General features: G+C 53.8%; 1 protein-coding gene across 3 annotated transcripts in view; it reads right to left on the reverse strand.

The window, feature by feature from the left end:
* Positions 1–619: 619 nt before the first annotated feature.
* Cmip (c-Maf inducing protein) overlaps positions 620–27093 on the reverse strand; it is a 204081-nt gene continuing 177607 nt past the window's right edge. For all 3 annotated transcript variants that reach the window (XM_074055585.1, XM_020179750.2, XM_074055586.1), the window contains 12 exons: positions 26150–26503; positions 17342–17407; positions 15944–15970; positions 15557–15605; positions 12921–13028; positions 10577–10693; positions 8987–9127; positions 8282–8329; positions 7021–7167; positions 6234–6339; positions 4999–5069; positions 620–2555 (listed from right to left, as the gene is read on the reverse strand). In XM_074055585.1, coding sequence (XP_073911686.1) covers positions 2502–2555; positions 4999–5069; positions 6234–6339; positions 7021–7167; positions 8282–8329; positions 8987–9127; positions 10577–10693; positions 12921–13028; positions 15557–15605; positions 15944–15970; positions 17342–17407; positions 26150–26503 — 1288 coding nt within the window. In that variant the 3' untranslated portion in view covers positions 620–2501. The remainder of the gene's footprint in view (positions 2556–4998; positions 5070–6233; positions 6340–7020; positions 7168–8281; positions 8330–8986; positions 9128–10576; positions 10694–12920; positions 13029–15556; positions 15606–15943; positions 15971–17341; positions 17408–26149; positions 26504–27093) is intronic.

Genomic DNA, 27093 nt, shown 5'->3' on the forward strand with positions numbered 1-27093 from the left:
AGGCAGGACACTGACATAACATGGTGGGAGACCCTGGAAGGTGACCTAATTTAGAAGAGGAATGGAACTATTTCTCTTTGGACGAGTTTGTCTCTTGGAGACATCTCTGGGGGAAGAGGAAGCTGATGGTCTGGTCTAGTCTCTGAGATCGAAAGCCCCATATAATTCAGCATTAGCCACAGGCCAATGGTTGTCAGGAATGCAGAGCCCTGGGCCCACTCAGACCTGGGAGGATAGGGGTTGGGAGCTGTTTTTTTCACAAGACCCCCCAGGTGGCTGGGGAGGCAGCAGGCTAGGGCTGTCTTAAGGCCTCCCACTCAACAGCAGCAGTGGCCTGGGGCTACAGCAGGTATCCCTGTAAGGACTGGAGACATGTTTCGTTGTCACAAGGAGGCAGTGGAGAGCTGGGGTGGTGCCAGCAGGCAGAGGGATGCAGTTCAATATCTTATAAGCACATCTCAGTGCAACAGGTTTTGGCCCCAAGCATCGAGGGCTTAGGGTGAGGGGCCATGGTCTTCAGGGGGCCATGTGGTTTTAGGAGAGAGTCCCGGTCCTGCCTCCAGCTTTGGACCTGGGCTATGCCCCTCTAGCCCCCAAAACCACACAGAAAGACCAGACATGGATGAGTCACTTACAGTTTATTTTTGCCTCAAAGTATTTCACATCTCTTTGTACACAGCTACGTGACAGTAGTAACCATCAGGAAAAGCAACGCAGGGGAAGGGTGGCATGTCTTGTTTCTTCTTTTTTTTTTTTTTTTCCTTTTTAAATTTTTTTTTTTTTTCTTCTGCTTCTTCCTGCACAGGGTGCTGTGAAGTACGGAACGGGGTAGGGAAGGGGGAGGATAAACCAAACAGAAAACAGAAACAGAACACAAAACAGAATGCACTCTACACACACACGCCCACACACACACACGCACACACGCACGCACGAAATAAAACCTGGCACGTAAAGTGAATTAAGACTGAAACCCGATTTCTCTTTTTTTTCCTTTTTTAAAAAAATGAGGGCATAGTAGGGGTAATAAAGTCTACCTAGCAAAGTATAAAACGACAAGCGTGGTTTCCACTGAATAAGATTACATATATATAAAACAGTTACATCGACTGTGGTTCTGTTTGGAGGTGCTGGGGAGGGAGCACTTGTGCTAAACCAACAGAAAAAGGGGCTGGGGGAGAGGGGGTCCCCAAATAAACTATCGAGGGGCTGTCTGTACAGTGAGGGCTTGGTAAGAAAGAGCTGACTGTTATAAAAGGAAGGAAGTTGGTTTGTTTCGAAGCAGGTGTGGGGACAGAAGGAGCGTCTTTGTTGCAGTGGTCACATTGATGGGGTGGGGTGGGCTGGCAGGGTGACCTATCTCTCCTCTCCCCAGAGACCATGCAAAGAGGTGGGCATGCGTGAGGGGGACCACAGTGGGTGGGGGGGGCACACTTGATGGAGGGGGGGCTGCGGTCGCAAGTCTCATGTGGGGGCAGGGACAGCAAAGGCTGTGATGGGAGCTCTGCGGGGCGGGGGGGGCAGCTCTTCTATGGTGGTGGATGGGGGGGGTGGAGGAGGAGAGGTTAGATCCCTTCCAAATCTGTAAAAGGGGACAGGGAAAGAGCTCAGGCCTTAGAGGAGCAAGCTACAGTGTAGGGGACCCCTTTTCCTTCCTCCTTCTCCTCCCTAGCCTAACCCCCACATGAAAGAGCTGGAAACACCTGGAAATCGGAAACACACAGTGGCAGGTGGACAGACCAACGGAAGAGCATTAAGCATACAGAATCCATTATGAAAAAGCAATTCATTTTCCAAGGAGGGACTTTTTTTTTTTTTTTTTCATTTTTTTCTTTTGTTTTGTTTCCTTTAAAAAAATAACATGACACTATCACTAACCCGACAGCTGGCTGCTTCATACAGCGCTACACGCCAGAGGGTGGGCAGGGAGGGGGCCAAAGACTTCATAAATAAGAGCAGGTCCCAGACCTGCGATTTGTCGACATTTCTTAAATAGGCGCATTATTATAATCTTATGTACAAGAACCACTTTGCATAGCAATGGTGAGGACACAGGACGGCGGGATGACGTGACTGGGTCTTCTCGTCCCAGTGGTGGGTGAGCTCAGCTAGGGCCTCCAGAAGAAAGCATCCTCTGTCCCGCTGAGATGGTGAGATGGTGGCTCAAGGTGACCCTCCCTCCCACACGGCACTGAACACAAAGGCAAAGGAAATCCACAAAGGGTCCCCCCCCTCCCGCCCCCCCCTCCCGAGCCACTGACGCTCCTCTCCTTGCCACAAAGTCCACTTTAGATCAGGTCAAAGGTTCCAATTATGAAGCTAAAAGAATCAGGCGGGGCTGGGCGTGCTGTGGACCCCCCACCCCTCCCCCCTCTGCCCAGAGACACTCCCCATCTATCCCACAGCCAGGTGCCAGGTACGATCCCAGGACCTGCTGCTCACGGCTATTAGTCAGAGTTGTTTGTCGCAGTTGCAACGCCATCCTTCACAGGCTAGGAGCTTCACCAGGCTTCCGTGTAGCGAACGTCTACCTCCTTCAAATTAGGAAGTTTTGCCTGTGGGCAGTGAGAAGGGTCCTTGTCACACACGAGCCATTCCTTCCAGAACTGCATAATGCCCAGCTTGACCCGTGTGTGGCTGAGGGTCCCCACCAGCCCCTTCTCCACTGTGGTGCTGTGGGCTCCTCCCTGGGTGACCTTAGGCAGAGCACAGAGCAGGTGGCCCCAGGGCAATGACAGAGAGGCCAGGAAACCAGAAGGGGGGAAGGAGGAGGATTCCATGCTTCCATGGCAGACGGGCTATAGATGGCTGGCTTTGCAGATCTAAAGTCAGGTTGGAAGCTGGCAGTGGCTCACGCCTACACTAGTTACTCAGGAGGCAGAGATCAGGAGGATCGCAGTTCAAAGCCAGCCCTGGGCAAATAGCTCGAGAGACCCTATCTTGAAAAAACCCTTCATAAAAAAGGGCTGGCAAAGTGGTTCAAGTGGTAGACCACCCGCTTAGCAAGTATGAAGCTCTGAGTTCAAACCCCAGGGCCACCAAAATCAAAATAAAAAAATCAAAAAGAAGATGGGTTTGAACCAGGCTCTGCAACTTGCTGGCTACATGACCCTGAACTTCCTCATGTATGCAGTGTGACTGAGTCTAGTCCCTCGTTAAAAAGTCGGTGCTTGGGACTAAATGCTACATGTGTGGAGAGCCCAAAGCACCACCTTGGTTACTCTGTCTACTGCTAATTATGCCCCATCATGATTGAGAAGGGGAAAGTGAAGGAGGGGTGTCAGTCAGTCCCAGGCAAGAGCAGTAGGCAGCCAGTCCTCCCACTGGACCCTGGTCAGATCCACAGTCATGATACCATTCCACCTACCCCCTCTCAGTGCTGCATCCTGCTCTCAGCCCCTGCTGCTAGACCCTGCTTTCTTTTATAAACAGTGGCTTTTTTCTAACAAGCCTTCATAGTACAGACAGGCAGGTGCCTCCTAACTCGTCTCCTGCTATTCCAACTTCCTATACACCGCCGACACAGCTCAACAATGCATGCACACGCACAAATTCTGCATTGCCCTTCTCTCATCCACAATCCTCAGAAGTGGCTCCCATTTCCCAGACAGAAGCTGCAAGCAGGGGCCTGTGCCCACCAGGGAAGTATAGCTAAGGTCATCTCTCTAGATTAGGGGCTGCACAGAAGAATCTAGGTATCCAGGTTCTCTTCCCTCAACACGAAGGCTGGTCAGAGGCCAGCATCAAGTTGACTCTGTGTCTCTCACAAGTGTATGAAAGAAAAAAAAAAAAAAAAAAAAGGAAAGTGGGCATTCCTCACCAGCAGCCTTTCCCACGTGCCTCCCTTTGCTTGGGCTTGGTGGTGCTTGCACTTTTGGCACCTGAATGCAAGATGCTCTAAGGCCATACTTCTTACACTGCAGTGTGCACAGTCATCCAGAGAGAGTGTGTGTGTGTGTGTGTGTGTGTGTGTGTGAGTGTGAAAATGCACAGCCAGTTCAGGTGTGGGGCCTGGGTTCTGCATTTCCGGGAAGTATGACTGGCGCTGACAGTGATGGTTCATGCCTGGCACTTTTGAGTGCTGAGGTCCTGAAGCCATGAATGCTCCACGGGCACCCCTGTCCCTTCCTGCCCCTCGTCCCCCGCCCTGGGCCTCACTCTGTTGACCATCCTCTCTCTGCTGCTCTCACTGAGCCCTATGTCTTCCAGGACCAAGTGACCTCCTGAGCCTGGCAGCCTTAGACAAGGGCCATCGAGAACACCCTTCTCGATGGCTCCCAGGTGTTAGAGGCCAGCACACCCCACAGACTCCACCTGCGCCTTCTGCCTTTGGGCTGAAACTGTCCTTTCCAGGGCGCTGACTGCCACCTTGTCTGCTCCTTCTGGCAAAGCTGGTTCCAGCCAGGAGGACTAGGAAGGGAGGTGAAGGCCCCACCCTCCATCTCCCCAAGAAGCACTTCTGTTCTTACAGGTATGTCTCAGCTCCTGCCTCCTCTCAAGTCCTCCTATTTCCTCCTACTTATTTATCTTGCCACCTCGTTCAGCTGCTACCTGGGACTGCACCGGCCCCATAAACGTCCTCCTTGCTTCTACTCTGGCTCTCACTCAAACAATCCATCTTCCATACAACAGCCAGAACAAGTTTGTAAAAGCTAACTCAGCACCCTACTAAAAGCCTTGGAGGTGTCCTGCTGAGCTTGGATGATATCCAAAGTCCTTCCATGACTCAGGAGGGCTTCTCCAATTTGGCCCGCCTGTTCTCACTCCCATTTCTCAGCTGTACTTGCTACAGTCAGTTCCCACTCATCTTTTCTGCCTCAGGGCCTTTGCACTTGGTCTTCCTCATCCTCTTCTTTGAAGGTACCTTCTTTGGTGGTCCCATGCCACACAGGCCCTCCTCATTTTCACTTTTCATCTGCTGGGGTAACAGCCCCTTCCCTGCAGAAACAGCTCCCTCTAAGGGTAAAGATGCCTGCCCTGTGGGAAGGATGGGCTTACCTTCAGATCCTCATAGGTGTCAGCTGAGAGCTTGGTGCTGTTCATGTTTAAGCTGCAGAGACTCTTCATGGCTGGGCAAGGACAGATGGACAGTGAGCCCCCACGAGGGGCTGCTGTAGATGTGGGTTGCAAAGGCCACCCCCCAGTGGAGACAGGGGAGCTGCGGTGCTATGGGCATTGCCAGTGTGGCCCCCTGGGAACAGTCTATTCCAGGCACGTGGTCTGAACTGGGTCTTTATGCTCTCTCACTCTTTGACCCTCCCTCCATCAAAGGTCCCCTGCTGTATACCTTTACTGCCTAGACCAGATGTCCGCAGTGCCCACCTGCCGTACTCCAGACCTGCCCAGATGGGTCAGGCCTGGTTCTGCTGGGTCTGGTCTCTGACTTTTGACCTCTAGAAAGCAAACCTCAAACTTGTGTTCATGTTGGAGTTATATGGAGCTTGTGGAGACAAGCATCCCCTCGCCTGCTCTGGGACACCAGAAGGTGTGGGTGGGCCCAGAAGTCTCCAGTGTTCATGAGGACATGCCCCACTACTAGGACTGGGTGATTCTGAGGAGCCTGCTGCAGAGACCTGGCTCCAGACCTTGCACCTGCCTCCTGTTCCCACCGCCTCCACCCTCTGCAGTCCCTGAACCATCAGAATTGGGCAATGACTTTGTAAGGTCAGGGGCACAGATTGCTTCTTCCTCAACCACCACCTACAGTCTGTCCTCACACCCAGACTCCTGCCTCCTGGAAGCCTTTCAGCCCTTGCAACTGAGCCCCAGGACCTCTTGTCTAAACGGGCAGGTCCACAATCAGGAAGCTGGTCAAATGCAGATTCCAGACTAAATGCCCTGCTATAGTTCAGTGGGTCAGGGTCAGGGCATGGGAACCAGCATCCAATTGCTAGTTCAAGGTGTAATACAGTTTGCCAGGAGTCTGGGCCTGAAAACATGTTTCTAACCCTCCCAGGGTTGCTACTGGCTGGGGACTGTGGTGGCGATGGCCTTGTGCCTTTTCCTTGCACAGGCATCCCTTGATGGACCGGATGCTGTGAGGGGATGGGCTAGCCTCACTCACTTTCCTTTTTCCTCTAGACTGCAGGCTCTCTGAGGGCCAGGGACGCCTCCTACATTTCGTTCCCAGCCCCTGGCACACCCAGCATGCACAGAAGTTGCTCTACAAGACTGGTGCTCGGCTCCAGAGAGGCTGGGTGACACACACCCATCCCTGCAGTCTAGGTACTCACAGCTGAGAGCCAGGAGGCCAGCGTCGGTAACCGGGGTCTCGCACAGGTTCAGCACCTGCAGCATGGTGAGGTGTTCTGAAAGGAGCCGCAGGCCAGCATCGCCAAACTGTGGGATACAGAAACTCTTAGCCCCTCTAGGCCGTAGGAAGTAAGGCCATGGGGAGGGAGGGGAGCCAAGCCCAGTGCTGAGGCTGTGGCCTCTGATCTTAGCTCTGGGCTGCTCTCTCCCGCTCTGAAGAATCAAAGGCCCCCATCTTGGGTTCAGATGCAGCTTCTGCATAGGACAGGCTAGGCCCTCCTTGGGAATTGGTTTTCCCACCTGTCAAGGTGCTTAGAACTCAGTGACTCCCGAGCTCCAAGGTGGCCCCTAGGTGGCCTTTTCCAGCTGCTAAAGGTGGTGATGGCAGAGTCTGCACTTTCTAGGACACAGCAGAGATAGCATGAGCCAAACTAGGCAGGGAATGACAGCCAGTGATACAGAGCTGGGTTCAGCAGGCCTTATGAAGACAGATTTGCACACCTGTGTGCTCTCAGCTGTGCTTTTCTCCCCAACCCAGGACCCAGCACATGCCCTCGTCCTGGGCCTCAGTGCTCTCAACTGTGACATGGGCCATGGGGCATCAGGAGGTCTCAACCTCTTTTTGTCTGGGGGGAGTGGGTGCTGAGCTCAATGAACCCATGTAGGATGTGGTGATCAGGGGGCTGGGCCCACAGGCTCTAGGCAGATGGGCCAGACACAGGGCAGGGGGAGGGGGGAGTGTGTGTGGAGGAGGGGCGGCAGCCGCACCTGCGTGGACCACAGGTTGAGCTGCTTGAGAGAAGGCAGTTTGATGAGGTGCTCGGCGCAGGCACTGGTGACGTTGGTGAAGGCCAAGCTAAGGTTCTCCAGATTTCCGAAGGAGCCGGAGCTCAGCAGGCGGGCCAGGTCAGCGTCCTGCAGAGGGCGATGTGGGACTCAGGGTAGGCTGGGGCTCCCATGGCCCAACCTGTCACCTTGCCCAGACCCCACCCTTCCTGGGCCCTACAGTGGCTCTGTGGCTGGGCCCTGGGGCGGGAGGGGTGGCCTGTGTGCCAGGTCAGCAGCTGCAGGCAAAGGAGTGGCCTTCGGTGTGACTCACACCCTGAGTCATAGCTGGGGTGTTCTGAGGCCACCCCTTCCCACAGTGTGTGTGTGTACGTGCACACACGCAAGCATATGACAGGCTGCCCTCCCCAGCAGCAGTCCTGCCCATTTCCTGTGCGCACACTGAGGCCACCTCAGCTCTAAGCCTGAAGAGAGCCACAAACGCCTGTGCACTGGACACTCAGGGGCCCATGGGCAATGTCATTTTCCCTTCCATCCTTGACTTTCAGCTTCCACCTGGCTGCCCTGAACTACGGCTGATTCCCCACCTCCTTTGCAGCTATGTATGGCTAGGGTACATCTGGGCAATGGGATATAAAAGAACATGTCAAGCAGAACTTTCAAGAAGTTTCTTTTCTGTCTGTTACTCCTTTCTGCTGACTGGAATGGAGACACAATGGCTGGAATTCAGGCAGACATCTTGGTTCATGAGGGGAAGCCAAGTATCAAGGACAGTGGGGCAACAGGACAGAAGGAAATAATCCCTGAAGACCATGGAAAATGGCAATAGCAAAATACACCAATCTTATAGGGCTCTGAAGGTAAGGTGATTTAAAAGCATGGCCTCTGGCACATAAATGGCTAATATTTGCTATCACCAGCACTATTACTAACAATACCTGGGAACAAATTAGCATCAATATCAACAAGATTTTTTTCTTTGTTTTATGGCACTGGAGAGCGAACCCAGGGCCTCCCTTAGGCTAAGCTGCTGCTCTACCTCTGAGCTTCACCCCCAGCCCTGATACCACCACCAATCTTCATAACATTTTACTTCTCTGGTTTTCAAGTCTCTTCCTGCAACCCACTTACCTCCTGGAAAAGCTGGCTTGTCCCCTCCTAGGGAGTCCTTGCTCCCCTTCCCTCACCACCCCTCTCGGCAGGCTCCCCAATCCACCTACCCCGGAGAACCAAACCAACTCACCGTGGACTTGGAGGGCAGTGTTAGCCTGGTGGGCCCACCTTTCCTTTGCTGCAATGAAACAGGACTGGTTAAAATGTGCCCTTCGTGACTCCGTTGCACGCCTACCTTCTGCTAATGACCCTCACCACTTTCTTGTTGGTAGAAGGCAACACGACAGTCATGGGAGTGCAGATGGCTTGCTTACTGGAGTCGTGATCCCAAGAAACACGAGTAGGGGGTGGGAAGTGAGACCGAGGTTCTCACTGGGGCACCTGGCACCAACAACTACTGGGGACTCTGGGCAATGGTGGAGAAACTGTGTCCCAAATGTCCCTTAAGGGCACACTCCCTCTGCCCGAAGCCACAGGTGAGGGTGGCTCCAGGAGACAGGGCTGTCAGCCCTGCCCCGGCTTCCCTGCCAGGCTACATGTATGAGTGTGCAAAGACAGTCAGTCCCTCAGCAAGGAGGAGCAGGTGTGGCATTAGGACACTGGCCCATGAACTGAACTGACAAGGAGGCTGGGTACTGGCAGAGAGGGGACCCAGCCCTGGCCAGGCCCCTTAAGCGGGGTAGGACGTTGGGTCTCGTGCTTTAACTCTGTGCCTCTTTCTGATCACCTGGAAAGTGACAGTTTACAACGCCCACCTCCTTGGGTTCAGAAGAGCAGGGAGGTGAAGGCCCAGGGTGCCCGTCCCGCCCCAGTGGCCCACTGGGTTGGGGCTCACCAGCTCCTTCAGCTCCCGCTGCCGGTCGCACAGCTGCTCGTACATGCGCTTCCCCACGTCCGTGCTCTCCAGCGTGGAGATGATCTGCAGCTGGGTGTCGTTGTTGTCAATGATGTTGTACTCCAGCATCAAGCACAGGATCTGCGCAAACCACAGAGGCGCGTCACGGGGGAGGCTTGCGGCCTGCAGCCCCTGGAGGGGGACTGCAGATGAGCCTCGTACTGTGCATCCCAAGGTCTCACTCTGAGAACTGACACGCCCTCCCCTTCTGTACTGTGGCTGGGTGATTCTGGGTAGTGGACACCAGTGGCCACACAGCATTGCACAGAGGGGACCCCTTGCAAAGGCATAGGAACAAGGCAGTCAGGCCCCTAGTGACAGCGGAAAGCCCTGCAAACCAACCCCTTTGTCTCCCTGGTACAGAGCAGGGGTCAGGAGCAGCTCGCAGGGTCCTGGGGCACAAGCAGGAGGGAGAGGCTGCCTGGAGGGTCTCAGGTGCCTGCATGCACCACTCTCCTGTCCAGATCAACACAACGCTGATCAGAACAATCAGCGCTAGCCAGCGCTGCAAATAAGGCCCCTTCGCAGTAACTTCTTGCCAAGGGAGTCCACCTGGCCCAGTGTCTTTCCCTTCCCTCCCATCTCCCTCCTCACCCCCTTCCTACCCTCCTAGTCCCTGGTACCAGAGTTTTCAGCAGCACCTTTGGGCTCGTAATGGGCTTGAAGCATGTCCAGGCATGGCCCACACCTCTCAGCTCCAGGCTTACTACATACCAGCCACCCTGGCCTTCAAGAAGCCTCTTACCCACTGTGCTGCTCTGCAGCCTGGACTTCTCAGTTAACAGCTAACTTCTCAGGCCTCAAACCTCACCGTAACTCCCACTTCCATGGGAAGCTTGTGATTTTACAACACACCTTTTTGTGCTCTTTCCCCTGAGAGATGGGGTCTCCTTTTCATCCCCTTGACTAACAGGCTGGTTTGGTGACTCACTTGTAAAAGACCCAGTGTGGAAACCTGACACCTTCTGGCTTCTGAGGCTAAGTTAGAAAGCAACAAGGCTTCTGCCCCATTTCTCCTGGGGCAGGAGTTCTCAGAGCCCCAGGCTCTGGGGAACTCTGAGGTGTGGTGGGGAAGCAGGGAGAGGGAGGAGGAGCAGAGAGTGGTGACTTGAGGGGTTTGGGGCTACATTCTTGGCCCACGGGAGGCTTCTCAGAAGCCACAAGGGGAGAGGCCGGGAGCCCTGGCTGCTCACTATTGGACTCCCCTCAGGTCAGTGGCAGAAGCCTTCAAGAGGACCGAGCCCAGCCTACACCCTGTCGCCCTCACAGGTGCCTGTCACCTGTCACCCCGTCAGAATCCAAGAGAAAACCACTCAGCTGAGCCCAGCCATCCAAGCAAATGAGAATTCTAGTTCCGCACCACACCCTGGGGGCAGCAATAAAGGATGAGAACAGGCTAACACATCAAAGAAGCTGTTTGAAAAAGGTGCCTGCTAAGCTCAGGAGTTCTGGGCCTGCACCTGCCATGCCCACGGTTGCCTTGCTCCTGGGAGGCACTCATTCAACATGGACGAAGCACAGGCTCCTTACCTCCACCATGGTCTGGTTCCCCCGCAGTGCAAGCAGCATGCATGGGCCCAGCTTGTTTTCTGCCAGGGAGAGCAGGAATTTTTTGGTCTTGTAACAGGAGCCCATGAGGATGTGCACCTGTGAGGCAAGAAGGCCTAGGTGAAGACATGTGATAACCTTGGGCTGTGCCCTTTAGTGCCAGCTTCTGGTGAGTGGAAGTAGGAAGAGGGTCAAAGTGGCAGCCCTGTCCCATGCTTTGTGGACAGCTAGGCATTCAGTGACCATCAGACCTTCCCTGGGGCTGCAGAGACCCTCCTTCCCTTTTGGACAGCTCTTGAGGACATGCTGCTGATTGACACAAAGAACAAAGATGATTCTGCTGATGTGGGAAAGCCAGAATAGGCATTCAGAGGGACAGAGGTCAGACAGTAGCTGACCCAGCCTGGGCAGGGGGTTGGATAGCCAGTGCCTAGTGGACCCTGAGGTGAGGCTGGGATTAGAAAGTTCTAGATATGAATACACGAGGTACCACTGCATGTATGTTCAGAAATGGTTAATGGCAACTCTTATGTTATATATATTTAACCATGATTTAAGAAAGAGCTCCCCTCTGCAGCAATCTTGGGGGGCTGCTGGCATTTGGTCCTGTGAATTCCTACCCCAGCTGGAACCAGACGGGAATTTTTGGGCAGTCCTTGAGGGGGTGCCCAGCCCTGGCTGGCACATGAGGGACCTGGTGCTCACTTTCCTGGCCTAAATCCTCTGTGAGGGTGTCGTGGGAGATGGCCACACTGCAATCTAAGAATTGGCAAACGGGCTCCCTCCTGGACTGTGTGTTAATGGAATCTTTCTTTCTTGAATATGGAGTACAGGGCCCAAGGGCAGAGGTCTCCAACCCATTAGCAGAGCCAGGGAAGACAGACCTCCCGCCCCTCCAACTTCACACAATAGCAAATATTCTTCTGGGTTCGAAGCAGCAGCCTGGTCCAGGACCATTTCCTTGTCATGAGTCTCCATGGAAACAACACATCTCCATCCCAGTGGCTGCCTGCTTCCTTCCCTGGCTATCTTTTTTTCCGCTCCATCATTAACAATGCTGGCGTACAAATGAAATCTCTCAGGCTGGGAAACTGCCAGCTCCTGAGTGCTCTCTCTTACAGTCCCCACATTAAGAGGTGGGGGACGGGGTTGCCATGGTGAAGCTGTGACGTCAGCGAAGAGGTGATGGCAAGTGTAAGAGGTGGTGCAGGTGGGCAGGCTGCGCATGTTTCTTGGTGCACAGGGTGCTCAGAAAGGAGCCTTTTAGTGGCAGCAGGTGAGGAAGGGGTGTGAGGAAGTATGCAAGAGGACCTGAAAATAAGCCCCTGTGAAATGGGCTCCAGGTGTGGCAGGACAGTTTGTCATTGCCATAAAAACATCTCCCCTAATTCACTACAGCAACTGTTCACCCCGCCAAGCCAGCACCCAGAAGAGATGAGAATAACCAGGACAGGCCAGGGCCTCCGAGCCCACATGTGGCCAGTGAGCACCTTGCACCTGCTGCTGTGTGCAATCGCTACAGTCCCCTCGAGGGGTCCACTCTGTTCCCTGCTTTACGGGTGAGAAACTGAAGCCGAGAGAGGTGAGAGACCACTCAAGGTCAACAAACCAGCTGGGCTGTGACCCAAGCCCAGGTCTGGCTGACACCTGTATCTTCTCTGGCACGTGAGCTTGGGAGCTTGTAATCAGTGAGTGGAGCTGGGGCTGTCAGCAAGTGGAGCAGCTGTCCTGGGGGAAGAGGAGACGCAGTCACCTCTGGACAGTGTAGGCCTAGCCAACGAAGGCTTGCAAAGAAGGCTTGTTTCAACCCAGATGTAATCAGGTGATGGGGTCATGCATATTGTGAAGAGTAGGGCACGTGAGGTGTCTCACGTGAAGCCTGGCAGTGAGAGTGTACCACAAGTCACTATGGATGCAGTCATAGGTGTGCTGAGTCCAAAGCCCTCTTCTAAGTGGGGGATGATCACCCGCCTCTGGTGGTGAGGAGTTACTGAGCTGGTGACTGCAGTGTCTTCTGAGACCCTGGTGTATGCTGCACTCAGTCCCTTGCACATCACATGACCATAACAACCAACTGTGTGATCTTGGGCAGTCGGCACCTCGGCCTTCAGCTGCTCGTCTGTGAAATGGGTAACAAAAAGTGGCCTTTCCTCCCAGGGCTAGCTGAGTGACACAGTGGCAATGCCCAGCTCTTAGCCTGGCTTGAAGCCCACTCAGATAAGAAGGAGTGAAAGACAGGTTGTGGTCATCAGCATCCCTTGTGACCAGCACCATTTTGGCCAGCCCTATGCCCACTGCAGCTCCCAGCAGAGGCCCCACCGCATACCATGCTGGCGAACAGCTCCCCGTCATCATCACAGGCCACCCCTCCAGGGCTGTAGAGCTGGAACCAGCCATCTTTGCCGGCCCGCACACTCAGCAGGCACGAGTGGACCTGCCGCACAGAGGAGAAATGTATCCCACTGGTGTCACACAGACCCGTGACAACAGTGACCCAAAACTTGTACAGGAAAATGAAAGCTTAGATAAGCCAGACAGTTAACTTTGTTTACCCGTGACTCTGCCCTTTTACTAAATTCCACAGAAGACCTTTGCGAACGCCGTGCCCTCTACACACTAGGAAGTCCAGTCGTGTGCCACTGGCTCCCCAGAATGGTGGCCAGGCCCTGCTGGGTAGCAGCCTTGGGAGAGGCAGGATTGTGGCCACATCAGGGCATCACCTGCTCCAGCCTATTTCCTATGGTTCTCTCTGGCAGGGGTTGTTTTTGTCCCTCCTTTCTCCATCTGGGTCTCTGGGGTTCTGCTGCCCCACAGCTGATCCTCACTCTTAGGGTAACTGCCTCCTCTTTGCTCCTGTCTGGGTGGGCACTGCCCCCCTTCTCCAGGTCTGTTTCCCATTAATCGCTTTGCATCTGGGACCCTGTGATCCTTCCATGAGATCTCATCCCCATCTCCTTCTGTGTTGGTCTTTCTCCATTGTCTAGGGTGGGGACATTTTCAGTGCCAGTGCACAACTCTCCAGTTGCTTCTCTGGGCTGTGTATGTCTGCATGTGTGCATACCCATGCATGTGCACATGTGGGAGGAACTCTATATCCACCTCTGGCCCAAGAGAGAGAGAGAGAGAGAGAGAGAGAGAGAGAGAGAGAGATGGATACATGCACACTGCACACAGACAGGCCTTGGCTTTCCACCCCACTCTTTCCTTCCTCAGAAGCAAGTTGAGAAAAGGGTTTGATCATGCCCCTCCAGAGTGAGGGACGATCTGTTCAGAGTCACTGGCTCGCAGCTCCCCCAAAGCAGACAAAAACAAAGGCAGTAGGCTTTTACACTTCCCTCTGAGTTGGAAGACCAGCCAGCATGACTTACCTACTTCACAGAAATACAGGTACAGGCTGTGAAAGGCTAGCCAACAGGCAGAGAATTTAGGAGAACAACTTTGGCTTCATTTAGGAAGGAGAGAGCAGGAGGGGAGGGAGAAAGAAGGATGAGGGGGAACAGGAGGGTGAAGAAAACAAGAAAGAGCAGTGAAAAGGAAAGAAAGAGGCCAAGAGGAGAACCAGGTCCACAGTGCTGTCCAGGGCAGCTGGGTCCTTACTAACTCTTGGTTCCCCGGGGCCTCACACATGTACCCTTGGCTGGGGAATTTCCCTTCCAGCAGCTGGCTGTGCCTGTCTGTTCTGGGAAGCAGCTGGCACCATTTTCCCTATCCCAACTTTGAAGTAGGTGTTTGAATTCCAAGAATTCATCTTCATACGCAGTAAGGAATGCCTTAGCTTTAAGGGAAACTGAAACCATCACTGGTACTCAGGTGTCCGAAAGCTCCTATCCTGCCTTTCTGCTTTCCCATCCCACCTGAGGAAGAATTTAGGAACAAGCATTAGAACTATGGTGTTTTAGAGCTAGATTAGTCTAGAACAAGGCTTTACAGTGTGGCCTGAAGACCACGTCAGAACCACGAAGGATTCCATTCAAAATACAGGTTCTTGGCTGGCCAGCCAGGCCCAGTGACCTGGAATGGTGAAGGGCAGGCAGGAACCTGCCTTGTGCACGAGTCCCTTGGGCAGTGACATCTGGTAACTACTGCTCCACAACCTTTGGATGTGGAGCTGCACAGTCTGGGGTGCAGGGCGTGGAGGTGACTGTGGGCTCTGGAGCTGGGCGTGCAGGGCTCGCACCCAGCCTTGGCCACACACCATTGGGCAATCTTGGGATATAACTTAGCTCCCGTTTCTCATCTCTGAAAGGAGAGCAATTCTGACACACAAGGGGATAAAACAGGGCCCACTCGTGGGCCTGTGTGAGGATTATAAAATGGGGGCATGGCTGTGCCTGACACAGGGCAAGCACTTATAAAGTATATTGCTGCTGGTGGCAGACCCATGCAATGGACAGGGGTGAGGAAGATGATGGCCTCAGTCCATGTTGCTTTCACACACAGGCCCTGGAAGCCTGGCTTTTCTGAGAGCAGTGTGGCCCCTAAGGGAACCCAGGCAATAAAAACTGGCTCAGGTCCCATATCAGATCCTTTCTGTGACACGATCCCCAGAACAGCACCACCACACGGGGTCCCAACATGCCTCAAAGCTGGCCGGGATCCGCTGCCCTCCCTCTCTCCACCCCCCACCCCCAATCCCAGCCTCTGTAGTAGAGCAGAGAAGCCACCTGTGAGTGGAAAATGCCCTGTGGTTAGCTGAATTTACAAAACAACATGGAATCATGGGTAGCTCCACACCGGGCAGGACTATGTTTATGCCCAAGGCAAAGACACTCTGAACTACTGAATGCCTGTTGGTGACAAGGCCAGTGATGGAGCCTTAGGAGGCCTGAGAGGCTCGCATGCTCCTGCTGCAGAAAAAGGCTCACTGGGTAGGGGTGACACTCAGTGGTAGGGCACCTGCCTAGCATGCGCCAGGCCTTGGGTTCCATGACCAGTACCACACACACACAAGAAAAGGCTCACCTCTTGTCGTGGGTCTTCTGCAAACCTCTGAATCACGTACTTCAGCTCCCTACAAGAGAAGAGGGTGGGTCACTCACAGGCCTGGGTGCACTGTGTAGGGACTGAAGCATGGGGAGGGAAGGGGATTGTGTCACAGAAGGAACAGAGGCTGAGGGCAGACTGAGTGGACAGGTCCAAGGTGTAGCCGGTGTTTCCTAGGAAATGCCTAGCTGGTCTCCAGTGTGCCTCGCTGTCACAGGAGAGCACACTGGAGAAAATGCCTTGCCCCCCTCCCCGGTGCATGTGCTCAGAGAAAGGACAGGAAGGAGGCTGCCTGTGGGTGGTGACCTCACAGCAGGGAACACCTGTCCCAGGAGGAGGTGAGGAGGGTGCTGATCACATACTCACTTAGTGAACTTCTCATGTGCGAGAGCTCTGCACAGAAAACAAAGGAAACAGTCAGTTATTAGGGGCCTTTGAGCAGCCAAGCCAATGCTCCAGTTTCCTCTGGGGATGTCTACACTTTATGTCTGATTTGAAGAATGAAGGGGCAGTTGAGAATGAAATGCTGACATTTTGTTCCTATTTGAAGCTCCAAAACAAAGGCCTCCTTTGATGAGGGGAAGATCACAGTAACATGAACACACTGAGCCCCCCAAGTCCCCAAAGTCACCACCAGGCCTGCACCTGTCAACAGCAGTGGTGCTAAGTGGGTGGAGGTGTGTGTGGGCTCTAGGGATCCAGGTGTGTTCATTAATTGTTCCACAATTAAGGCACGGCCACACTAATTACCAGCGTAGATCAGCAGGCAATCAGGGACCATTCTTCCAAGCGAATTGCATCATGGGCCACTGTCAAGTGCGTCCCAGGTCTGTGGGGACAGCTGCTGCAGCCAATGACACCACAGCCCTTCCGAGACAGAAGCAGCTCTCAAGAGTCAGATTTCTCCGGTCTCCAGTCCCAGGGCCCCAAGGGGCCTGGTCAGGCCAGCAAATGGGGCAATTACTGGATGTAATGTCCCCTCCGAGGAGTCACATTTCATAAACACAGGCTCGTTAATGGGCTCCGGAGAGAGCGCTGAGCTGCCTCCTGAGGCCCAGCTTCTTCCAATCTATCAAAACAGAGACCTGGAGGCATCTGAGGCCTGTTACTCAAAGTTCTCTCCTCAGGCCATTAGCTACCACAAGCTCTCTGTTCCCGTGGTACATTTGATTTTGGGCTAAGAGTGGGCAAGAGTGAGGAGGGCCCATTTCTAGCCAAATTCACAGTGGAACGTGAGCTAATAAACACGAGTGCAGTGAGAGAGCCTCTAGCATTTTTCTGCACAGCACAGCAAGCAATTCCATATGCATTATCTTTGAGACAGGCTCCAGCACTACGTAGCCCAAGCTGGCCTTGAACCCTTGATCCTCCTGCCTTAGCTTCCCAGGTGCTGGGATTACAGGTGTGTGTCACTATGCCTGGTGTACTATCTTTTGATTTTTTTACTATCTCCCTGGGAGAGAGGAGGTACTGCTGTTTCCATCTGATGCGTAATCAAAACTGTGAAGGTGACTATGCTAGTGATGGCTGGGGGGGCTTGCTGCATTCTGAGCTCAGTGACCCCTGTGACAATGTGATGAGGCCCAAGGTCACTCCTACCATCTTCTCATGTTTCAGAGGGGCCCTCAGAACCAGGCCACATCTCTACCTTTTGGCTGTGCGTCTTCTGTCTCCCCACTGTGACCTAATGTCTCTTGAAGGGACTGGCCCCTGCTCGGGAGGTTTCTCTCACAAGTGGGAGGGTCCAGGGCACAGTGGACTTACTCTTTGGGGAATGGAATGGGTTGAAGCAAGCTGGCCAGAGATGGTCTCCAGTCATCGTAGTCTGACCTAAAATGAGAAAGGGTGCCTGTGAGGGGTGGTCAGACAGACAGAGGTGTCCCACCAGCTGTCCTGGGCCACCATCTCAGCCCCACTCACTTCACAGACAGTGTCTGTGTGCAGAGCATGGAACAGGTCTACCTGACAGAACCTTCCAGACTTCTGAGCAGCAACTGAGGGGAGCAGCCGCCTGGTTCCCCAGAATTTCATGTGCTCCTTGCCTCTGAATGGAGACTTACTCCGTCACTGCTCATTCCTGCTTCTGAATCACCAGGATGTGAGAGGGGCTGCAGTGTTCCCGCACCCCAAATCCATATGCTGACGTTCCAGTCCCCTAGGACCTCAGACTGTGACATGGTTGGAGACAGGGATCCACAGTTGGAGGAGGTATTAAATTACGATGAGGCCCGTCCTGATCCAACTTGACGAATCTCCTTACAAGAGGAAACCTAGACACCCAGGGATGCACTAGGACATGCACAGACACAAACTTGGTGAGGACACAGGAGAGGGTGGCCACCCACAAGCCACCTAGAGAGGACTCGGGAGAAACCAGTCCTGCCACACCTTGATCTATTTCCTCAGATCAGAGAGAAGACTCACTTCTGTGCCCTCTACCATGCAACCTGGGGTTCACCCACTCTAATAGGCTCAGGTGAAATTTGCAGACTAATTCATGAGAAACACGAGTGACATAGTGTTTATTTGTAGTTTGGGTCAGTCCTCTTGATCTATTGGATACTTCTATTCTTGTTTCCGTTATGGCTGATGGCAATTGTAATAACCACGATGACAACAACACAGTAAATGAAAAACCAGAAGAAATGACTTATTTTGTCAGTGCGTTCTGCATGTACTGCACTAATGCTCAGAATTTTACCCCTTAGTTCACTTACTCCTTACAAGAGTACAATAAAGTAAATAAAATTAGCCCCATTTAACAGATGAGGAAACTTGAGGCTCAGAGCGGTTAGACAAATTGATTAAGCTAACATCAGCTCAGCCTGATGAGACATCCATCACATCCAGGTTTAACGCCAGACCTTGGCTTTCCCCTGGCCTGACCAACTATAGCCAACCTCTTAGCAAAATCCAACACCTGCACGGGTAAGAAAGGGGATTAAACCTGAGCAGAGCCAGAGAGCAGAGAGCCAAAGAACATGTGGACACTGTACTTTCGCGTGTCCCTTCTGTAAGGGCACCTTTCTCTCACCATGTGCACTGCGCCCAGCAGAGGTGCTCTCTGGTGCTCTCTCTCTCTCTCTCTCTCTCTCTCTCTCTCTCAGGGCCATCACACAGGCAGGAAGTGGCGAGGCAGGACTCAGAACCAGGTATTTCAAGTTTGACCACATCGCAGTGCTGGTTAAACAGCACAAGAGTCACACCCAGCCCACTCCTAGGAAGACCCTGTCTGACCAGAGAGACAGCATTAACTTGAGGACAGCTGTAGTTTGCTCTGCACCCGTGAGGCAGGACCTGTATGAGTGCTTTGTCTGTAAACGCCCACGGAATCTGCCTGCCAAGCCCCCGTGAGTCCGAATCACAGATGAGGAGTGGGGCAGCAGCTCATGGAGGGCCACAGAGCTCTGCTGGCTCAGGGTGCAGGAGGGAGGAGCAACAGCTTCTAGAGGTTTCAGTGGGGTTGACAGGGCTGCATTCCGGCCCTCCTCACAGCTTTGTACAGAGCAAATTTCCTGCCAACTCTGCCCCAGAAAGCCCGAGGGTCCACATCCGAGCTTGGGAGCAGGGGGGTCCACACTGTGCAACCAGGCTTTCAATCCCATTTTACAGAGGAGGAAAATGAAGGCTCAGAGATGCTTTGTGATTTGCCAAATCACAGCTGATCACTGAGATGTGACCTAGATGCTCCTAAGGCCACAACCCACACTCTTAACACAGTCCCCCACCCCCCTGGGAACTTAAACCAACTCCCTCAATGGTTTCCTGACTCTCTGGCTCTGGGAACTTTGCTGAAGAGCAAAGGCAGAGATAGCTGGTTCTCACTGATAGTCAGCCGAGCCTGGCGCCTCCTGGTCCCAGAACCTCAACCTCACCCTCACATAGGGAGCAGGTGGCCACTGGGTCATACCTGCCCAAGCTGCAGCTGTTCCTGGCATTTTCTGCTTCTCTACATCTTGCCTTGTCCCAGTCCAGGGAGGAGCTGAGTCTCCTCTCTGTACCACCCCATGTTGGGCACTGGCCTGGCATTACAGCCCGGTGCCCAGGTTGAGTCTCTATGCCGTGAGCAGCAAGTCACTAGTGTTCAGGGGCAGCAGGAGGACTGAGATTCTGTCTTGGACAGGGACAGGAGACTGGCACCAGAGGCATCTCTCTAGTGGCTGGTAGAGGGCTGGTCCTGGGTCCCAAGCCTGATTCTTGGTCCTATGAACTTGGGACTCCTTTACCTATAGAACTCAGTGTTTCTCAACTTTCTTGTCATCACCTGCCTCCACCAAGGAACCTTGCAGATGTGTTTTCCTAATTGTCCTCCAGTTCCCACATAATTCTAACACTGCTGATACTCTGCCTGTCTGCATGTTTATAAACCCAGTCCAGTGTTACACAGAAACACAGTAAAATCTTTCCACACCAAGGTAAATGCTCGCTTCCTTCGAATGCCCGGGTTAGATAACCCCAGGGCAAGGGCCCTTTCCGCCCCACCTTCTTCCCAGTGAACCTATGATAAAGTGAACCTCCGATAAAGTCCAGATTACACCCTGGACGGTCTTGAGGAAAGGCCCAGAGGCTGGACGAATGGAAAAGAATGGCCAGAAAAGCCTGGTGGCCTGAGATAAGGTACAACAGTGAGAGGAGCTGACATTTACTAAGCACGTACTTTGCCACGCACTGGGCACGGATTTGCTCTGTAATACCCGGACACCCTCGTGAGGAGGAAGACTGACTGACAGAATGTCTATTGAGGCAGCAGGAAGGCACAGGGCATGGGGCAGGATTTGGAGCCAACTGCTACTGTGTGCTGAGGACAGCCTGTGTGTTCTGCTGTCCAGACGCCCCAGGGATGCGGGATGTGCCCACACTCTTGGCTCCTTCCTTGGGTGTGCTTGGGGTCATCCATTTTCCGCAACTACCTTGCTTTCCCACTAAAAGACCCCCTCCCCCTTTCATCCACTTGCAACTGACTCATGGCTTCCAGAAAATCTAAACACGATCCCAAATGCGGCACTTCCAAGGCCTTCCCATGTGTCAGCCCGTGTTGTCCTCCCACAGCCCGGTCAAGTGGACATCACATTATAGTCAGGAGCACTGAGTGCAGGAGGGCTGGCCCAAGCCCCAAGGCACAGCTGGGAAGAGCTGGGACTTGAACCCAGGAGGGTGGCCCGGTGTACACCTGCATAAGAAGGGTATTTTCCCATCACCAGGGGTACTTGCCGGTATTTCTTTTCTATTTTTTTTAACTTTAAAAAATAAAAATTGCTCTACGTAGAAATGTCTTTAAATACAGAACTCTAAGGAGATTTAACTACTCAGAACCAGGGGAACTCAGAGGAAGTGGGGCTGGGGCTTCCTGGGGCCTTTGAAGCAGGACAGGCCAGGCTCTGTGCAGCACAGAGTGGGTGGGGCACTGCTTGGTGGGGACAGAGGTCGACAGGCTATTCCCCACACTCCCAGCTGCTGGGCTTGGTGGGAGGCTGAGCCATCTTTTGGGGGAGGGGGTCTAGGCAGTAGCCCTCTCCTTCCCAGTGCTAGGCCTGGGCTCAGCAGCCTGGCAGCTCCATCGAGGCAGCTTCTCCAGAAAGAGGGAGTCAGGCCTCTCCCAGCTCAGAGAGTAAAGAACAGAACGGAAGCAAGGCAGGTGCTGGGGCATCCTGAGGTCCTCTAGCAAGCTTCTGCTATCACACACCCAAACATTCAATCCTCACATCACAGAGAAATGTGCTGGCCCAAGAGGTGAAGACACCTGTTGAAGGCCGCAGAGCTAACGAGGGTGACCATCACACCATTTCGTCCCAACTCAAGGAATCTCTCTCAAGGCACTGGGAAAAGACTGCAACCCCAAAGTTCAGAGAGGCACCGGGTGCAGGAAGGCCCCCTTTGCCACACACCTCAGTGTGCTCAGATCTCCACCTGTGTGCTCACACCATCAGGGAGGGACCCTGGCCTTAAATGCTCGGGGGAGCTTTCAGTTCTCAAAGTGACCCTGTGCCCTAAGAATTATTTAGTTTCCAAAGAGATCCGCCTGTGCATCTGGCTATCAATCTATCCACCCACCCTCCGATGTAGACAGACACACACCCCCACCCTGACCTACAGGCGTTATCCGAACCCCTCAACCCTCCCCCCCCCTGGAAACTTCCAGTGTGGACACTAAGGATGGCAACAAAAGCACCCGTGTGTACTGCTCAGCGCTGGTGCCAGGCACTGTGCTCGATGTCGCACACCGAGGACTTTCTTTTAATGTTCAGAGCCCTGAGAATCAGAACGCAGCAACTGGGCTCATCATCCCTATTTCACAGCTGGGGGAAACTGAGGCTCACAGCAATAGCAGATTTGTTCGAATTCATAAAACAGTGAAGCAGTGGGGATGGAGTGTGACCGAATTGGGTGCCTCCCAGTTCAGTCAGTTCACCCGAGTGCAGTGGGTCCTTGCACTTGGTGGGGTGCCTAGGGCCAGAGGCCACAGTGAAGAAGAGACTGGAATGGGGTCCAGTGGATCCCTCCCCGGGTACTCCGGCAACACTCAGACTTTGTCCTGGGCCCTATATCTCACTCAAGTCCCTTCTCCACCTCCGTCAGGTTACTTCAGCCATGCCTGTGTGACATGGGTTCTGAACCCCTAACCCCTACTGCGCTGAACCCTGGTTCTTCTTCTCTGGATGCTGTGGCACCAGGTTCCCCATGGAAAAGGACCATCCTGGGCAATATGTGACATGCCCTCTCAGGTTCTGCCCTCTGGATTCCAGTGATACCTCCCTGTCACTAGAATGTCCCAAATCAGCCACACTCACCCTCAAAGTTGGAGGGCTCTGGCCAGCTGAGCTGCAGCCCATCAAGGCATCTTTTACAGTCCAGGGTCTGCAGAAAATAACCAGCAGCAGACGCCAAAGGATTGGGAGGAGGTAGGTGCACCACCCCCACCCTCATGGCAGCAGCTTGCTTTCAGGACGGAAGTGCAGGACATCCCATTGCTGTAGCCCTGTGTGTGTCTGCAGCTGAGCGCTCCATGTCACTACTTTGAGTACTTGCAATTCTCAGATTCTGAGGGACCAAGGGCAGTGGTCAATCAGTTGCCTTGGCATTTGGCACAGACCTTGGGCCAGCATAGATGCACAATAAACATGTGGTGAAAGGACAAATAAATAGGTGGGTGGGAGGAGGCGTGGGCTGCACACAGGTGCCCTTTTGCAGACCCTACACCTGCTCCACCTGGTCCTCATCCCATGCTCTTGCTGCCATATGACCCAGCCTGAGCCTAGGGGTGGGCTTGTTTCAGATCAACCTGATCTGCCTCTGGAATTGGTTCCCTTCTCTAGGACTTCCAGGGAAGTTCTGTGGCTTGGGTTACTCTTCAAAGGTGTTGAATTCTGACGATGCAAGGGCCTTCCTAGGGGAACATACATGGCAACGAAGCAGGGATGATGCCTTCAGACACTGTACTGCCTGTCACTGGCTACCAGGCTGGCTGCACTGACTCCCTGGGACCACAGCGCCTCCAATGGACAGACACAGGTGGCCGATCTGGGCAAAGGCTGAGTGTGGCTCCCGTCACCCCCCACTGCACCCTCTGTGTGCTGCCTCCATTCCATATCAAATTCTCTTCTCTTCCTCTCATGTAGACTTCAAGTGGTCAGCACTGCAATACTGACAACAGCAGTTCACGCTAATGGAGAACCAGAGCCCAGCACTGGAAATCTACTCATTCCCGAATTCTCACAGCAGCTCACTGAGGGAGGCACCTACTTCTCTGAGGCCCAGAGACGAGGAACAAGGCCTGCAGTTACTTAGCAGGCAAGTCACACAGCCCCAACCCCTCAGTGCTCATGACGGCGCATGCTGGCTACTATATTGTCTTTGTATTGTTTCATACTTGTGTGGTTCAGTGATACATCTTACTTTCAGCATTGTCTTCAGACAAGAAACCCTACTCTAATCATCAACCATGGAAACTCCCATCTGCCAGGTGTCCACCGCATGGAGGCACCTGCTCTGGACTGGGGGCACGAGCCCTCCTGTTTTCACACCAATGCACCAGGGCAACCGTAAGAATCCCACCTCCCAGCCTTGGAACCAAGCTCAGAGAAGCCATACTGCCCACGTCATGAGCGAGGTAGGAAGTGGCTCCTGGCAGGCCTTGTACCACTTTCCCAGCCCAGCATTTTGGGGCCTCTGAGCTACAGGGACTGTCTGCATCAAGCACATCTGAACTCCACCCTCCCCCAGGGAGCTGGAGACCTAAGAGGCCAGCTGGGGACAAGGAGAGTAAGGAAACTGTCACTAGACTCATAGTGTGTACTGAACTCCCCTAAGGTAAAAGAGGCTCTGGAAGTTCACAGCCCACTTTGCAGAAACCTCGGGGTGGGCATGAGCTGCTGCTCTGAGCTGGAGGCTAACCCCACCCTACCCTAGCAGGAACCCTCCTGGCTTGCCTGTTCCAGGCCCTGGTCAGCTCCTCGACCATCACCTACGCCCTGACAGCTGGGCTCAAAGGCAGGCAGAAGGTCTGGATGCCAAGCAGGAAGAACAGAGCCCTTATTCATGAGCGTGTTTATGAAGAAGAAGAAAAATCGTGTGTCAACTGTGTAATGAAACTCAAACCCTGAGCTCTCAGGGAGAATTGTGAGTCAGGATCAGGATGGAAGAAGGGTTGAGCACGCTGGCAGTAAACAGCCTGAGTCTGCCGGTGGAGGACAGGGCCAATTCTGGCCTGGCGGGCCCGTGCCACCTCCCTTCCCTGGGGAAACTTGAAGCTGAGTTCTGAACAGTTAGGAATTTCCTTCCCTTGGCTGCGGGGTGGCTGAATACGGTTGTGCCCTACTCTGGCCTCTGCTGCAGGGACAATGGTGAGGATGGCACTGACCCCAGTAGGCCCTTCCCTTCCCTCTGAGGCCAATGCAAGAGCAGAGGAAGCTGTCTGGGGATTCTGCCTCCAGGGTCTTTTTTTTTTTTTTTTTTGCAGCACTGGGGTTTGAACTTAGGGCCTCATACTTGCTAGGCAGGCACTCTATTGCTTGAGCCACTCCTCCACAGCCCCCAGGGTCTTCTTCAACTGCAGGAGGTGGCAGTGCAACCGTATGTGTGTGTCTTTGTGTTCACCTTCACATACTGCACAGTCCTTGTCTGTAAGTGCAGGGCATCCTGAGGGAGATTTCTGTTCCCTAGCTGGAAAGGCACAGGAAACTCAGCTCTGTCCTCTGAACCTTAAGCACGCACCAGGCAGCAACATGACCATGACAGGATGAGCAAATGCTACACAGGTGGCAACAGTACAGGGTCTCAGGAGCCCCCACCCACACTGACAACACCCCAGTACCAGGCTCCTGAGAGCAGTGAGGGTCCTCTCAGTGCCTTTGGCTTTAGATAAGCACTGCTGACAGTTAGAAGGGATGATGCAGCCATGCCCAGACCCCCCAGAAAGCCGAGCAGCCACTGCGAAAGTACTGAGAGGTGCATGCCTGGGTCTGGGTAATGCTGAGAGGGAGAAGAGCTCTATTTTGAAAGAGGGTTAAGAGCATCCCCCAATTCTAGAATCACTCAGCTGAGGCTTGGGGCAGGGACAGGCCCAAAAGCAGACCATAAATGTCTCCTTCCAGCTTTTTCCACCAGCCTGGCCTACACAGAGCCTCCTTGCCTGTTTGGAACTCGTCCAGGACAAGGTGAGGGCACCTTGGACCTTGGTAAGGTCCAGTAGGGCCATTTTCCAGAGACGGTCCCCTTAACACAAGGCTCCTACATGCACCCATAACACAAATGTGCACACACAACTTCACAGATACCCAGGTCCATGGGCAGAAACACAGCCACATCCCCAAACAGACTTCCACATCCACTGTACACGTGACCCACCATCCACAGACACGTGGGTCCCTCAATGCCCATGCAATGCCACACACCCCACACAATAATTGTGCATGATTTACACAAAACGGAAACAAGACACGGGCTCACACACATACTTACACAGAGATGCATGTGCACACACTCCGACTTTTGTGAACAAAAGTGGTGCATATGCTCAGTTGCTTATGCACAAAATCTAGATCCACACACGCTTGTGCACTTAACATACACAAAACACACTCAACACACACACAAGCTCACATTTACCATCGTGTATCCACATCCTCACAGCCACATATACAATGAAGACACACAAAGACACTCATGGGCTCTGAATGAACCCACGTGTACACCAGACTGTGCAGAGTATCCACACTCACAGACACTTCAGCACCCATGTACTCAGGCACACCTGTATACACACAATGCTTGCGCAGGCCCCCACACACATGCCCAGTCCCTTAAGCCCCGTGTACACACAGAGCCGTGAGCACACCCCACGTGTATGCACAGACTGTGTGCACTCACACACTTGTGTGTGAACTTACACTGCATGCGTGCATCCTGTATGCCCACACCACAGTCACAGCTGCTTCTGCACACCCAACTCTAAGAGTGCAGACTCACATGCAGGCAGCCTCAACCATGCCCACTCCCTCATGGGCCAGACAGACACAGTCGCGCACGGTGCAGCGCAGGCGTCCCCCACCCCGGTGGAGACTCAAGGGCACTCACAGCAGCTTGAGGATCTCCACGTAGCAGCCGAGCGTGCGGTCGGCCTGCGGGCCCAGCTCGATGCTCATGGTGCTGCACGCCGGGCTGACCATGAGGCAGTCAATGAGGTTGGGTTCACTGTCGTTGCCCGCGCTGGCCGTCAGCGCTGGCTTGGCAGTGCTGGTGCGCTCCACCTCCACGTGGATCTCGCTGGAGGCCACAACCACCGACTTGAGCCGCGCCTCGGACAGTGTGGCTTCCTGAGACACCAGGTCCGGGCTGGGGTGCAGCAGGCGTAGAGGTAAGGTGGGCTTCCGGTCGCATGGCTGCTGGCAGCCATTCCGGATCTCCTTCAGGCTGGGGGAATTGTCGCGGCTGGAAAGAGGGGGAGAGGGCAGTGAGCATGGACCCCTGTAGGCTCAGAAGTGGGACATGGCAATCAGAAAGCCCGCTAACCTCGAGCCAAGAGTTCATGAGTGCTCGGGACGCATATCTCCATCCTCTCCACAAGGCCATCTCCCACCCCCTTCCAGGGATGAGGAAACCAAGGCTCAGCCTGGGTTCTAGCTGCTCAGTGTCCTGCACACACAGAAGAGGTGGACTGGCATCTATATTAGGTTGCCCTTCTCTGCTGGAGCCCAACACACAGTGCATGCTCAGAAAACACCTGCTAAACCATGAGTGAATATTCACCTCTCCACGACAGCCTCCAGGCTGGTAGCACTGCCTCCACTGAGATGCCTTCCCTGGCTTCCTTCCTGATATACTGGTGACGCCTAGGGGGCCATGCTGCTGCTCCTCCCACCCTGATGCTATAATGTCCCCCTGACCTGCTCTACTGCTGGCCAGCCCCAGCCAAGTGAGAAAGTGCAGTATCAGCCCAGGGCCCACCTCAATGGCTCCCAAACCCCACAATTCCAGTCTGTGGGCCCTCTTGCCTCACCCCTCTAGATGCCAGGAGCAGC

This window comes from Castor canadensis, chromosome 15 (genome assembly GCF_047511655.1).
Source record: "Castor canadensis chromosome 15, mCasCan1.hap1v2, whole genome shotgun sequence".
NCBI classification, from domain to species: domain Eukaryota; kingdom Metazoa; phylum Chordata; class Mammalia; order Rodentia; family Castoridae; genus Castor; species Castor canadensis.